Source organism: Rattus rattus, chromosome 6 (assembly GCF_011064425.1).
Source record: "Rattus rattus isolate New Zealand chromosome 6, Rrattus_CSIRO_v1, whole genome shotgun sequence".
Classification (NCBI taxonomy): Eukaryota; Metazoa; Chordata; class Mammalia; order Rodentia; family Muridae; genus Rattus; species Rattus rattus.
In genome coordinates, this window is record NC_046159.1 from 110,056,855 (window position 1) to 110,071,854 (window position 15,000).

Sequence of the window (15,000 nt, forward strand, 5' to 3'; positions counted from 1 at the left end):
GTTTCCATAACCCTATGAGGTGGAAGAAAAGTCACCGGGACCGCCTAGAGGATGAGCGGCCCAAAAGGGCAGGGGCATGGATGGTCCTGGTCACCCGCCCCCCACCCAACTTCCTGCAGAGCTTAGAACACAACTATGGGTCAGGATCCTCAGGGGCACCGGGGGTGAGAAGTCCCAGGTGGGGTAGGGGAGCTGGCACCAAGGGGCGGAGAACCGCTGAGCCCTCCCTGAACAAAGACTGGGTGGGCGGCGGCTTGAGTCTCCGCACCCCGCCTCCCTCAGCGCCTCAGAGCACAGACTTACAGCGAGGCGGGTCGAGCGAGCATGGCGGGGGCTCGGGCGGCGCTGCTCCTGCTGCTGCTCCTGCACCTCTGGAACCTGGCGCTGGCCGCGCGGGGTGAGTCGGGGCCTCCTGGGTGTGCCCCAACTTCTCGCTCAGCCCAGCAGACCGTCGGACCGGGCCGGACCACTTCTCCAGCACCGCCTGGGCTGCGTGTCCCCAGGCGGCCTTGGTGCCCTCTCTTCGTCCTCCCCGTCGGTGGGCGAGCAGGGTGGGGTCAGGGCGGCTAGACAAGGGTTGCTGAACTGGGCCAGGTCCTCCTGCGGTCCCTGCCAAGGAGTCCTGAGCAGCGGTGAAGCAGAGACTATCCTGGCATCTGGGTATCTGAAGTTAATTATTTGTATTGAGGAGAGGGGGAGGGGGAGGGGGAGCGCTGTCTGTGGGAACTGACTTCGTCCTCTCAGGCTACAAGTCTTGGGGCTTGCACGAATGAATGGTCTTTGCAGGAGCAGGTAGGAGGAGGGTAATGGGGAACCCGAAGACAGTTTTTGGGGAGTAACCACGCTCGTACCCCTTCCAAGATTTTTTTTTTTTTTTTCAGATTTTCCAGGAAAAGGATTGAGCCTGTTTTCAGCTGGGGGATCCCAGAGGACTCCTCTGACCCCCTCTGTTGGGTCTGCTTAAGCAAAACCGGAGGAGCTAGTTGGGTGCTGGGGAGTAGGGTAGCTAGAGGATGGTCACACTTGGGTGAGGGGTTTCAGATACTGAGATCCTGTCCATGAGCGTCATCCTTGTTCATGGAAGTTGGGTGGAGGGACCATGTCAAGACAGTGCCGAGTTGGGAGGTTGAGGGTGGGGGGGACCTACAGACAACTGAGGGAAACCAGAGATTGGTAGGAACTAAGAGGGATACAGAGTAGTGCTGAGCTGCAGATTTTTGCCTTGAGTAACTGAATTGGGGTGGGATTCACTGAGCCATGGAAATTGGGCTGGGATGCCCCCCTCTTCGTGGTGGCAGTACAAAGGAAAGAGTAGGTGACATCTCCCTGCCTCCAGGCCTAGTGCCCCTGGAAGAAAGACTTTCAGTCACTCCATCTTGTCCTGATTGAGTTGCCACTGTGGGAAAGAAAGGCCAGCCATCTCCTTCAGCCCCTTTCTTGGTCACCACCTCTGGGAAGCCTCCCACTCCCTAGATGTCTGTGGAAAGTGCCCTCACCTCTACCTTCCTGACTTGGGAGTGGACATAGGGGAAGGGGAGGCCCCACCCCAGGCCTAAGCTCAGAGGCACAGCTTCCTTGCTGAACTTAATGGTATCTAGCGCCAGGGACAGGCTGTCTTCACTGAGGCCTTGCCAGCGCACCACAGCTGGGTTCTGCCTTCCAGAGCCCATTCCATCCAACATGCGGGTTCCTGGCTTCTGCCACATGCCCGTAAGCAACAGGGTGGGAAGAGTACCTTTCCCAAGGCAGTTCCTTTACTGACAGGCATAGATGAGTGGACACGCGTGTACGTACACACCCAGTTTGCTCCAACATCCTCGTCTTCATATCAGCCTGTGCTGTCTCTTGTTTCTAGCATAACATCTCAGATCTCCGAGCTATCTCTGACCCACAGTGGATGGATGGTCCGAGCACCCTACCTCCATGACTAAAGTTCCCCACTGTTAGAGCCAGTTGCAGGGGCGCCTGGGTTGGGATACTGCCATGTCCCCTTTGGGAAATTGGTGTAGGCTACTTCAGTGCTCTCAGGGCTTCTGCCTTCTCTCATTTCTGTGTTGTCATGGTATTCCTGCCTCCTTGCTTCCCCTTCAGCACCTTCATAGACCATGTCTCCTCCCCTGGAGCAGTAGGTGGAGAGGACAAAGCACAGGATGACCCTTGACCCCTGGATGTTTCAGAGGACAGAACCTTACCAGCCTCTGCCTGTAGGCCAAGCTGGGTTCTTGTGCCCTTCAGGTGGAGAGGTCTCCAAAGGGCAGCCTAGACTTGCTGATGTCCTTGAGTCTCAGCAGCAGGCCCCCTCCCACTCCTTGGTCCCTGGTAAGACCCAACAGCAGCAGTTATGTCCCCTGGAGGAGAGGCTGGAACGGCTGGAGGCAGACGTGACTTACCTCAGAAAGCAGGTACTGTCGGGACGGGATGGGGTAGGGTGGCCTTTGTATATGGGAGAGGGAGAGGGGCTTGAGTTTGGAGGCTCTGAAGACACTAAAATAGAGGTGTTCATTGTTTGTTTTGTTTGAGACAAGGTCTCTCTACATACATACCCCTGTCTGTCCTGGAATTTACTATGTACACCAAGCTAGCCTTGAACTCAGAGATCCCCCTACCCCTGTCCCAAGTTCTGGAATTAAAGGCACTGCACCAACCTTCGTTGCTATTTTATTTTTAAGATTTATTTTTCTTTTATGTGTATGGGTGTGTGTGTGTGTGTGTGTGTGTGTGTGTGTGTGTGTGTGTGTGTGTGTATGCATAACATGTGTGTGCCCTGCTGCTTTTCAAGGCCAGAAGAGGGTGTTGAGGCTCTTGGAACTGGAGTTGCAGACTGTTACTAACCACCTTGTGGGTGCTGGGAAGGAGACCAGGTCCTCTGAAGGAGCAGTTGATCTCAACCACCAAGCCCTTGTTCTGTGTGCTTATTGTTCCGATGGTGCTTGAGAGTGAACCCAGGTCCTCAAATGCTAGGCAAGGACTGTACCACTAAGTATATCTCCCCAGCCCTGAGAATTTTGTTGTGAAAACACAGAGAGGCTCTTATGCAGAGCCTCCAGGTTTACATAGTCTTTTGTGGACTTGGCAAAGAATGGAATAGCGCCAAGCATAGGGCACAACTAGGAAAGAGTATGGCCCGGTAATAAATGTATTTAAAAGCCAGGCAGAAGAATGCATGCCTGTAATACCAACCAGCACCTGAAAGACTGAGGCAGGAGGATTGGCATGAGTTTAAGATCAGACAAGTAACCACCAGCCAGGGTTTACTCCCTACTCTAAATACTCTGTAATTATTGGAGCCTGGAACAAGTCCTGAAATTCTATGGTCAAGGAATAGTTTTATCGTCTCTAAAACATGCTGACCATTGGGCGCCCACCTCTGCTCAGAAACCCTTCTTATCCTGCCTCAGTTTCTCTGTCTCAATCCATGTGAAAACTGTCCATGAAGGAAGCTGAGCTGAGCCTTCCACCCCACCCCCCTTGCTTTCCTCAGAACAGGGACCTGCAAGCCAGGCTGCTGCAGCTGGAGTCCTGCGAGTGCTGCTCAACCTCCCCCCAGTGCTGGGGGCCAGGTCACCCCTGTCCTGAAGGAGCTCGCTGGGAGCCTGATGCCTGCACGGCCTGCGTGTGCCGTGATGGGACCACGCACTGTGGCCCCCAGCCCAACCTGCCCCACTGCCGTGGTCAGTATCCTCCCATCCCCCCACCATGCCTATTTGGGGGCCTGGAGAAGGCTCTAGGGTCTCGAGTGACATCGCTGTCTCCAACTCAGGCTGCAGCCACAATGGGCAGTCTTATGGTCATGGGGAGACCTTCTCCCCAGATGCTTGTACCACCTGCCGCTGTCTGGTGAGTGCTTGAGACCCACCTGGATATCCTACATCTGCCGCTGTCACCTGTCTGCCTCTTTCTAACCACCTGTCACTGACACGCTGTACTAGCTGTGTTGTGGAGTCTATCTGCCCATTCTGCCGAGACTTTCGTCTATGACCTTGGGATTCCAACAGGTTCTACTTTCCGGAGCTCAGTCTCCACAAACTTGTTGGGCTCCAAAGCTTTTTCGTGGGATTGTACCAGAAGGAGGGATGCTTAGGAGGCCTCCATGCTCAGGGACAGAGGTGGGGAGACACGAGGCAGGAGTCCATCTAACAAGGCCAGAAGAGACTGCAGTCATCAGTCTGGATTTCCTTCTGCAGGCTGTGGGGCTACTGAAGTCCAAAAGAGCTGGAGTGCGGCATGCTTAAAAAAGAGTGTTAGGAACAGCGGCCTGGTGTGGAATAGACACAGAGACCAGTTGGGAGGCTGCTTTAGCTCTTGCCGAAGCACAGGGCCAGAGAGGCAGTGGGGGGCTGCAAGCAGGGTCTGTTTCACAGAACGGGTGATCCACCAGTGGGATCTACTCATAGATCAATCCCGTGGAATAACAATCAGACTAGGGAAGCTGGAAGGCAGGGATGTCAGTGACTTGCAGAGAGCTGGGTGAGGGAAGGCGGTGGCTCTGAGAGGGCTTTTTGTTTGAGTCAGAGTCTCATTATCTAGCCCTGACTGGCCTAGAACTTACTGTGACCTCAAACTCACAGATGTCTTCCTGCCTCTGTCTCCCGAGTTCATTTCTTAGTTAGGTTTTGCAAAATCTGAACTTCAAATAACATGCAATTTTTAAAAAATTTATTAAGTATACCCACATAATAATTGGGACTTTTTTTTTTTTTTTTTGGTTCTTTTTTTCGGAGCTGGGGACCAAACTCAGGGCCTTGCGCTTCCTAGGCAAGCGCTCTACCACTGAGCTAAATCCCCAACCCCGGGACTTTTTTTTTTTAATACTATCTCATGCTACTGATACTGGCCTTGAAATTCAGATCCTCCGGTCTCTACCTTCCAAATGCTGGCATCCTAAGTGTCCACAACCGCGTTTTTTTGTTTGTTTGTTTGTTTGTTTGTTTTGTTTTGTTTTGTTTTGTTTTTACTTCTTGAGATACGATCTCACACTGTAGCCTGAATCTTACTGGGTAGACGGGTAAGAGAATTAGGGTCTAGCCTCTGCCACTGTTAATGCCCCCGTTGCTCTGCATTACCCCAGACCCAACCATGCCTCTGGTCACCTGGGTCTGGAACCTGCTAGACTTCTGAGGTCTGCAGAATACCCTGCTATGGACAGTAGGGGAGTTCAAGGGAAGGCTTGGTGTCTGCTCTGCAGGCAGGAGCTGTGCAGTGCCAGGGGCCTTCCTGCTCTGAGCTCAACTGTCTGGAGAGCTTCACCCCGCCTGGAGAATGCTGCCCCATCTGCCGGCCAGGTGACCTCCTGTTCTTTCCCCCTCATCCCCTCAGCCTCAGTGGGGCCACATCTACTTGAGGGGATGCATTCCCTGTGCTCTCTGGTGACCCCCTGTCATCCTTCCAGGCTGTGAGTACGAGGGGCAGCTTCACCAGGAAGGGACCAGCTTCCTGTCCACTTCCAACCCATGCCTCCAGTGTTCTTGCCTGGTGAGTTGCTGCAGCCTCTGCCCAGGCCCACTTTCCTGGATCCTCTCTGCCCCATCCTGCCATGTCAGTCAAGGTTAGCCCCGTACAGGCCTTCTGACCCTGGTGCCATTGAGGTTTCTCCCTCCATCCCTACTGGACACCTGCCCGCCTTGAACCCACTGGAGGTCACACCCAGGGGTGTTAAGGACGTTGTCCATTGTAGAGGAGCCTGGTTCGGTGTGTGCCTGTGAAGTGCCAGCCAAGCCCCTGCCCCAACCCAGTCCTGAGACCTGGACACTGCTGCCCAGTCTGCCAAGGTGAGATCCCACGACCCTTCCGTTTCTATGTTCATTGATTTAATGTGTATGGGTGTATATTGCATGCTGGTGCACCGCGTGTTGCCATGCCTGTGGAGCTAGGTGCCGAGGATCGAACTCGTGTCCTCTGGAGGAGAAGTCAGTGGTCTTAAACACTGAGTCATCCTTCTAGTCCCAGTGACACTTTTTTTTATAGCGTCCCCAGCAGGCTGTCACTATTTCTACTCCAGAGCCCTCCCTTCCAGACTGATGTTTGATCGGTGGGCGAGCAATGCTAGCCCAGCAGCACATTCTGGAGCTACAGAGCCTGAATTCAGAACTCCCCGCTGTCTCATAGTCAGTTCCATGTCTCTAGGTCATTGTGCCTTGGTTTCTCCACTTGTAGGGTGCATGGGATATACCTTCTGGTGTTGTATAATCAATAGCTATCATCTGCTCTGGGTGCCCAGACCCAGAACCCTCCCTCAGGGATTACCACTAGATGGTGCCCCTGAGTCACATCCACACTATAAAGGCACAGCCAAGAGGCAGAAGCAGGGACCAGGTACTGCGGAACCTAAGGGGAAGGAGACCAAGTCCTACAGAAGGAAGGCATTCCAGGGAGATCCTGGCTGGAGTGGCACTGGATAAATAACAGTTAGCTTTGGCGGGGGGTGGGGCATAAATGAGGCAGGAGTGTTTGGGAAGAGGATTGCATGTTCAAAGGCTTGGACTGGCCTGCGGGTCCATGTGTTAGGAGGGTCCTATCATAGGTAGGACTGGCCAATGCTTAGTGGGAGAAGTGAGGAGCAGCCACCACAGTGGGGCGAGTGGGTGCTGTGCTGTGTAGGACCGCATGGAAGATCAGGCTGAGGAGCCGTGAGGACCTTACCCTGCCTGGAGCATTGAGGGTCCCTGAGAGTCAGAGGTAGGAGCATGAGAGGAGCATGAAGAGGAAGGCAAGATGGGGCCCAAGATAATCCCCGTTAGGCCTGTTCTCTGTCCCTAGCCCCCGGCTGCACAGAAGGTCACTCTCACAGGGACCATGGCCAAGAGTGGACCACTCCTGGAGACCCCTGCCGCATCTGCCAGTGCCTGGTGAGTCCTGGGGCTGCCGTTAGACTGCCCCTTACCCTGTCCTGCCACCAGGCCTGCTGGATTCTTCATTTCATTCCATGGGCCACATCTGCGGGTACTGAAAGGAGACAGAGATACAGTCGACTGCTTTGTGGGCTCTGTGAGTGTGTGACCTGCCTGGCTCGCCCATTTGCCCACTCTATTCAGCAGGCTGGTAATCTTGGCTCACAAAGCTCATGGATTCATGGAGAGCCAAAAGGACAGGAGACCCTGGGTGACCAGAACTCCAGGGGGTGAGGACTACAGTCAGGCTATCCACTCTCGTAACACTGGATCCCTTAAGATGTGGCTGGCCAGAACTGTTATGGGCTACATGTGGTGGCAAATGCCTTTGATCTCAGCATTTAGGAGGCAGAGATAAGAAATTCATGAATTTGTGTAGCCTGAGCTGCATAGTAACCCCCCCCCATAAAAAGGTATATACTGAATGTGGTTATACATGTCTAATGCCAAAGCAGGAAGACCATGAATATGAGGACAGTATGGGTTACAAAGTGAGACCTTGTCACGCCATCTTCCCTCAAAACAAACAAAAGAGGCATTAGGATAAAAAGGAACCAAAAACATCTTACTAATATTCTGTGTCTGTTGCATGTGGAAATAATATTTCATGTGTGATAGATAAATTACAATGCTAAGTTTGAACTTTCTGTTTCCTCTTCCGCTTCAAAAGTTGACCTTGAAAAACATTTACAGGGCTTGCGTGTGTTTCAGTAAGAGTACAAGATACCCTGCAGTGCCATGCGGCCCCGTGGGTCCCGGCGCTGGGCGGGATAAAAGGTTTAGGCACAACATGCGTGGCCTGTGTTATCTCGTCCTTCAGCAGCCTGGCCGTAGGACTGCCTGCCTGGGGTGGTGTTCACCTAGGCCTTGAAGTGTGAGTGCAGAGGGGGACGCAGGGAAGGATATGGGGTTGTGGAACCGGCTTCCTGAGATAGACACCCACCCCCTACTCTCAACCTCACAAGCCTATGAGCAAAAGACTGCTATTGCCTTTTGTTTTCAGATAGGTAAACTGAGTCACGGATAGCTAAGTAACATGCTAGGCTGTACCTCTGTGCTAGTTTCCCGAGGCCTCTGTAACTAAGGACCACAGAGTAAGTGGCTTGAAATAATACGAACACAGGCCACGGTTCTGGAAGTCAGAAGTTACCCAAGGGCCGGGAGGTTTGGTTGGCTTAGAGAGAGGCTGTGCCTTCCTGACTACTGGTCATTGTCAGCATTCTTTGACTTCTGTAGCATCCACATATTTTTTTTCACATTTTTTAAGGTTTTATTTTCATGTTTCATTTATAGATTTTTTTTGAAAGACAGAACCTCACTATATAGACCAGACTGGCCTTGACCTCACAGAGATCTGCCTGCCTTTGTCTCCCAAGTGTTGGAGTTAAAGCTGTGTGCCCCTACGGCTGGCCTCGATTTTCTTCTTCTCTTTTTGTAAATATACTTCTTACATTAAAAAAAAAGATTTATTTATTTTATGTGAGTACACAGTCGCTGTCTTCAGACACACCAGAAGAGGGCAATGGATCCCATTACAGATGGTCATGAGCCTCCATGTGGTTGCTGGGAACTGAACTCAGGACCTCCAGAAGAGCAGTCAGTGCTCTTAACCGCTGAGCCATCTCTCCAGTGCCTTTCTTTTCTTTTTTAAAATTAGGTAAATATCCGTGTGTCTGAGTGTGGGTTTGTGCCTGTGAGTGCATTTCCCATGGAGACTGGTGACAACTGGATCTCTGGAGCTGGAGCTCCAGGTGGCTGGGTCTGCCTGCTCCCGCTGCATTAGCAGTAAAGCACTCTTAACTGCAGAGCCATCCCTCGAGCATCGGAATCTGAGTTCATCTTGTGACACCCTCCGCACGAGTGTGTCTGAACCTGACTTTCTCATAGGAACACTAACTCATGCTGGATTAGGAGGACACCTAGTCCAGTGATACCCCACTAACCTACTGTATCTTCAACACTGTTTTCCAAAGAGATCACATTCCGGGGCGCCAGAGGCAGCCGTTTCAACCTACAAATCTGGAGGGATGTATTTCATTCCATACAAACACCCAGGGAGTGTATGGCTGGGAGTCTAATGTCATTTCTCTTTCTTGACTGAACTCTGGGGGCCGGGGGGGTCTCTCCTTTGCCTACCCTTGCCAGGAGGGGCACATCCAGTGCCGCCAGCAGGAGTGTGCCAGCCTGTGTCCATACCCTGCCAGGCCCCTTCCGGGTACCTGCTGCCCGGTGTGTGATGGTGAGTCGGGAGTGGGATAGAGTCTCTAGAGAGGCCCGATGTGCTGGGGGCTGGCAGTGAGTTTCCCCTGATGAGAATCGGAGTACCTTTCTCCAACAGGCTGTTTCCTAAACGGGCGGGAACACAGCAGTGGGGAGCCCGTGGGCTCCCAGGACCCCTGCTCCAGCTGCCGCTGTGCTGTGAGTATGGCTGCCTGGCAGGGAGGGCCTGGCTTCAGGACCTGCCTGCTTCCTGCTGACTGGGCCCTGTTGGCAGAATGGGAGTGTCCAGTGTGAGCCTCTGCCCTGCCCGCCTGCACCCTGCAGATATCCGGGCAGGATGCCCGGGCAATGCTGCCCTGTCTGTGATGGTGAGTGGGGGCAGGGTCACCATTCACCATTCAGGGGGCAGGCACCAACTAGGGACAGGCTCTGATGGTGGTGAGCTCTTCTTGCCTTGCGCCCACACCCCTAACCCATAGTCGAGTCCTTACCTAGCCTAGGCACACACATAGATCTCTGTGGTGGCCTAAAGGACATGCCTAGGCGATCTTCCTCAAGATGGTGTCGGCGTGGCAAGATGCTTCCTGCTTAGCCACTAGTCCTGTCCCCCAGTCCCCTGTCCTCCTGTCCAGGCTGTAAATACCAGGGACATGAATATCGGAGCCAGGAGACCTTTACCCTCCAAGAGAATGGCCGCTGCCTTCGGTGCACCTGCCAGGTAAGGGAGCCCACTTTCCGCTCAGCTCTGTGTCACTCCTTAAAGGCTTCTCACTTAGCCTTCTTCCTAGGCTGGTGAAGTATCCTGTGAGGAACAGGACTGCCCGGTCACCCCCTGTGTCCACACTGCCTCCGGCCCCCAGCTCTGCTCAGGTGTGTATGTGTCTATGATGGGGAGCAGCTGCTAAGGGTACTCATTTCCATGAGGTGGGGTTCGGGGAGAGCTCAACTCCAGAAAGGATGGTCTATTAGGCATTTCGGAGTTTGAGTAGAGGCTATGAAGCAGGGCGCCCGTGGGCTGGGAAGAACAAGGAAGGATGAAGGTATTTAGGTTGCCATGGTGACAGATCTCCTTGCTGCAGCCTGTGTGCTCAATGGTGAGGAGTTTGCTGAGGGGATCCAGTGGGAGCCAGATGACCAGCCCTGTACTACCTGTTCCTGCCAAGATGGAGTGCCTGTGTGCAGGGCTGTACTTTGCTCTCCAGTACCCTGCCAACATCCTACCCAGCCGCCCGGTGAGCGCCCAGCCAGATCCTGTCTTCTCTGGCTTTGACCAGCCCACTCTGACCAGCCTGCCCCACCTAGGTGCCTGCTGCCCCAGCTGTGAGAGCTGCACCTACCACGGCCTAGTGTATACTAATGGGCAGAACTTCACAGATGTGGACAGCCCTTGTCAGACCTGCTACTGTGAGGTACATTCCCAGGCTCACAGCTGCCCCGCAGAGCCCCTCCTGGGCCCCTTCCCATAGCCTCTTCCCTGCTCCCAGGATGGGACTGTGAGGTGTTCGGTGATCAACTGTCCTTCCCCGACCTGTGCCAAGCCCCAGAATGGACCAGGCCAGTGCTGCCCCAAGTGCCCAGGTATGCACTTATTGTGTCTGACTGGCCTTGGGGCCCAGACCCTGTTGTCACACAGCCCAGTGGGACCTACAGATATCTTCCAAAGCAATGGCTTTTGTAAGTGTTTTTGGACCCACACAAATAAAACCCTCTCTGGAACTCACAAGGACATGGGGGGAGGAAAATAAGGATTTGCTTTCCTTTCGTGTTAGGGGACCACCCTTCCCTGTCACCCTTCGTATCCTCTCAGATGCTCTCACCCATGAACTCAAGTAACACAGGTTGCTGCAATGGGGGGTATGATGGGGCGGTACAGTCCCGGTGGGCGTGGTTATGTCCTAGGCACTCACGTGTGTAAGCTTTTTTTCTCAGCACCCTCAGAGACACACATTCACCTCCATCTTTTCCACAGCTGTGAGAGTGATACACACTGCTACACACAGCCCCCTTTCTTTTTTCATCGGTTGGAGACAAACCGGTGGCTCTGGATTCTGGGAGCCTCAGAGAAGCTGCAGGTGACACCTAGCACTGTCAGTCTCTGCCTGAACCCCTGTCTCCACTGTTCGCCACCCAGACTGCATCCTGGAGGCACAGATGTTTGTAGATGGGGAGCGCTTTCCTCATCCAAGAGATCCCTGCCAGGAGTGCCTGTGTCAGGAAGGCCAGGCTCACTGCCAGCTCCGAGCCTGCCACAGCGCCCCCTGTGGTCACCCTCTGACAAGCACCTGCTGCAGGAATGACTGCAAAGGTGAGGTGACTGGGCTGGAACGGGTGTATCTGGTGTGGAGGACTCCCCCACAGGTAGTTACCCCTGGGGACAGCGGCCCATAGCTGCCCCCTCTTCAGGCTGTGCCTTTGGCGGGAAAGAGTACCTCAACGGAGCGGACTTCCCGCATCCCACTGATCCGTGTCGCATGTGTCGCTGTCTGGTGAGTGTGGGACCCGGAGGAATGGGGAGCCGCATAAGGGGTGGGAGATGCGTAAGGCGTGGGGACCACTTCGCACTAACCCCGACTTGGCTTCATTGGTCTGTCCTTTCTCAGAGCGGCAATGTACAGTGCCTGGCGCGTCGCTGTCCGCCACTGTCCTGTCCGCAGCCAGTCCTCACTCCGGGAGACTGCTGCCCTCAGTGCCCCGGTAGGCACCGCTCCCTAAGCTACCCCTCCCCTCTGCTCCTCTTGTCTCGCTTGACCTGCCCCATCCTTTTCCTCAGATGCCCCTGCTGGCTGCCCACAGTCAGGGAATACGGTCCTTGTCCGCCACCAGGAGCACTTTTTCCAACCGGGAGACCCCTGCAGCCGCTGCCTCTGCCTGGACGGCTCCGTGTCCTGCCAGCGACTGCCCTGTCCTCCTGCTCCCTGTGCCCACCCGCGCCAGGGCGCCTGTTGCCCCTCTTGCGACGGTACCTCCTTTGTGGCACCCTGGGTGGCAGCTCCCCTCTTTTTGCCATCTGCTATTCGTCTCCCAGCCTTAATACCCTGCTCCCCACTTACAGATGCGCCTTCCCAGGGGTCCTCCTTCTCTTCTACCTAGTACTTTAGTAAGGACGGACGAAACAAGGCCCACTAACACGGTCTGGCCACCAGCCACCATGATCCCCCCAGTCACTCCCCTTCCCCCTAGGCTGCCTGTATCACGGGAAGGAGTTTGCCAATGGAGAACGATTTCCATCACCTCGTGTCACGTGCCACGTGTGCCTCTGCTGGGAAGGCAGCGTCAACTGCGAGCCCAGGGCTTGTGCCCCTGCACAGTGCCCATTTCCCACCAGGGAAGATTGCTGTCCTGCCTGTGATAGTGAGTGGGGAACTGGGGAAAAACACGACTGTGACACACTGCTGGGGCTAGGAGAGATGCCGATGCGAGAGCCAGGCCAGCCTCCTCTTCAGGGCCCAAAAGTAGATCAAAATAGTAAAATAAGTTTTACAGTAAGAAAAAGGGAGTGGCGGTGACACACACCTTTAATTCTAGCACTCGGGAGGCAGAGACAGGCAGATCTCGGAGTTGGAGGCCAGCCTGGACTACATACCATAGAGACTTCCAGGACAGCCGGGGCTATACAGAGAAACACTGTTTCAAAAAACAAAAACAACAAAATGTCCTGCCCTGATGCCTGAATTTTCTCCTGTTCTCAAATAATTTGGGTGTGTGAACATGGGCAAATTACCGAAACCCATCAGACCTAGCTTTTAGCCCTGTAGAAAGCTCCCCACTTGTGTCACTCACGTATTATCTTAGCCATCTTTATTTTTTGAGACAGGGTCTCATGTAGCCCCTGTTGGCCTCCAACTCGCCATCTAGTGGAGGACGTCATGTGTCCTGCTCCTCCTTCCTCTGCTCTCCCAAATGCTGGATCACAGGCTTCTGTCAGCAAACCCAACTTATTTCAGTATCTTCTACCAAATGTAATTTTATTTATTTAGTGACTTTCCTCAAATGAACATGCCAATTTAAATGTATCTAGAGTGGCGGTCAGAGGACAACTGTCAGGAATCAGTTCTCTTTGCTACCATGTGTTGCTGGGGATCGAACTCAGATTATCAGACATGTTGGCAATGCCTCTACCCACTGAGTGGTGGGGTAGATGAAAAAAGCTAGACTTGTCAAGAACAGAGGATTACCATTACAGGGAATACAATTAAAGCACAACACTGCTACATTCTACCTGGTTGCAGTGGCCCAGGCCTGCAATTCTAGCATTGGGGCAGTCTAGACAGCAAGATCAAGAGTTCAAGGCCGGTCTCAGTGTTATGAGATTCTGCTCCAAAGAAAAATCTAGGGGGCTGGAGAGATGACGTAGTGGTTAACAGCACTGACTGCTGCTCTTCCAGAGGACCCAGGTTTGATTCCCAGCACCACACAGCTATCCGTAACTCTGGTATCTGATACCCTCACCTAGGCGTACATGCAAGCAAAACACCAAAGCTCATAAAATAAAAATATGAATAAACTTTAAAAAATATATCTAGTATATCTGTGTATGTGCATTAGATTTTGAACTCTTTAATTTGATGTGCAGGAGTGTTCTTTATGTGTATGTGTGTGTAAAAATCCAAGCACTATCGCTCGTTTTCGTTTTTTTTTTTTTTTTTTTGTCTGTTTTTTGTTTTTGTTTTTGTTTTGTTTCTTTGAGACAAGGTCTCTTTCCAAACCTGGAGCTAAACTAACAGCCAGCAAGCCCCTGCCACCTTCTGGTCTCTGTTTCCACTGAGCTGGGCTGTAGCTGTGCGGACAGCCCTGTTTGGCTTTTTACTTGGGTATTGGGAGCTGAATTCAGGTCCTAGTGCTTACTGCAAATGTATTCTTTTTTTTTTTTTTTTTTTTTTTTTTTTTTTCGGGCTGGGGACCGAACCCAGGACCTTAAGCTTCCTAGGCAAGCGCTCTACCACTGAGCCAAATCCCCAGCCCCGCAAATGTATTCTTAGCCACTGAGCTGCCAGCTCTCTTACCTCCCGTCCAGTGTGTAGCTAAGGCTGGCCTTGAACTCATGGTCACCCTGTCTCCATTTCACAAGGGCCGGGATTTTAGGTGTGTGCCATTGTACCCTGTTCACCTGGTTGGGTTTTATTTTGTTGTTGTTACTGTTTGTGTTTTTAGATTTATTATTTTAGTTTGTCTGTATGAGAGTTTTGGCAGCATGTATGTCTGTGCACCATGTGTGGTGCCCAGTGCCCTCAGAGGTCAGAATTGGCTATCAGATTCCCTGGAACTTGAGTTTCAGATGCTCCTGAGCCACCATGTTGGTGCTGAGAATTGAACTCTGGGTCACCTGCAAGAGTAACAAGTGCTCTTAACTACTGAGCCACTTTTTTATAAAGGGGACACAAGAGAGTGTCATAGAGGGGTGCAGGGCAGGCTAACCCCTTTAATCAACCTGGCTTTGACCGGGAACAGGCTACCTTTGAGCCAGCACCACTGTATTCCTAACTCTAGTCTGGGAGAATTGGTGCCTTCCAGCAGTGGCCCATTGAGCATTTCACCCTGTGGGCAGAGCCTTGTGGATTTTCCCTATAGATGGACACTTGGAACTCTTGCAGGGTAGAGGGGGGAAAAGCCTGCCCTGTGGCCTGTCCAAACCCCAACCCACTAAGTCTCCTTTACTAGAGCCTGGATCCATCTCTGGAGTCTGGATCCATTTACTAGAGCTCTAGACCCCCAGGACAAGCCCAGGGAATGACTGCTTTCTTCTCACTCCTTTCTGCCCTCCTCTCTGGTTCCTCCTCTAATAGGCTGTGAGTATTTGGGGGTATCCTATCTGAACAGCCAGGAGTTCCCAGACCCCCGGGAAGCCTGCAACCTGTGCACCTGCCTTGAAGGCTTTGTGACTTGCACCCGCCGG

General features: G+C 53.0%; 1 protein-coding gene across 2 annotated transcripts in view; it reads left to right on the forward strand.

The window, feature by feature from the left end:
- Positions 1-324: 324 nt before the first annotated feature.
- The window catches only part of Kcp (kielin cysteine rich BMP regulator), a 36,198-nt gene continuing 21,522 nt past the window's right edge, over positions 325-15,000 (forward strand). For both annotated transcript variants that reach the window (XM_032906833.1, XM_032906834.1), the window contains exons 1-22: positions 325-397; positions 2,236-2,402; positions 3,482-3,671; positions 3,761-3,837; positions 5,186-5,282; positions 5,390-5,472; positions 5,675-5,768; positions 6,757-6,845; positions 9,033-9,126; positions 9,226-9,305; positions 9,382-9,475; positions 9,740-9,825; positions 9,896-9,977; positions 10,187-10,339; positions 10,410-10,516; positions 10,592-10,685; positions 11,239-11,412; positions 11,511-11,593; positions 11,708-11,801; positions 11,878-12,066; positions 12,288-12,458; positions 14,891-15,000. The exon at positions 14,891-15,000 is cut by the window's right edge and continues 67 nt beyond it. In XM_032906833.1, the coding sequence (XP_032762724.1) occupies positions 325-397; positions 2,236-2,402; positions 3,482-3,671; positions 3,761-3,837; positions 5,186-5,282; positions 5,390-5,472; positions 5,675-5,768; positions 6,757-6,845; positions 9,033-9,126; positions 9,226-9,305; positions 9,382-9,475; positions 9,740-9,825; positions 9,896-9,977; positions 10,187-10,339; positions 10,410-10,516; positions 10,592-10,685; positions 11,239-11,412; positions 11,511-11,593; positions 11,708-11,801; positions 11,878-12,066; positions 12,288-12,458; positions 14,891-15,000 (2,481 nt within the window). The remainder of the gene's footprint in view (positions 398-2,235; positions 2,403-3,481; positions 3,672-3,760; positions 3,838-5,185; positions 5,283-5,389; positions 5,473-5,674; positions 5,769-6,756; positions 6,846-9,032; positions 9,127-9,225; positions 9,306-9,381; positions 9,476-9,739; positions 9,826-9,895; positions 9,978-10,186; positions 10,340-10,409; positions 10,517-10,591; positions 10,686-11,238; positions 11,413-11,510; positions 11,594-11,707; positions 11,802-11,877; positions 12,067-12,287; positions 12,459-14,890) is intronic.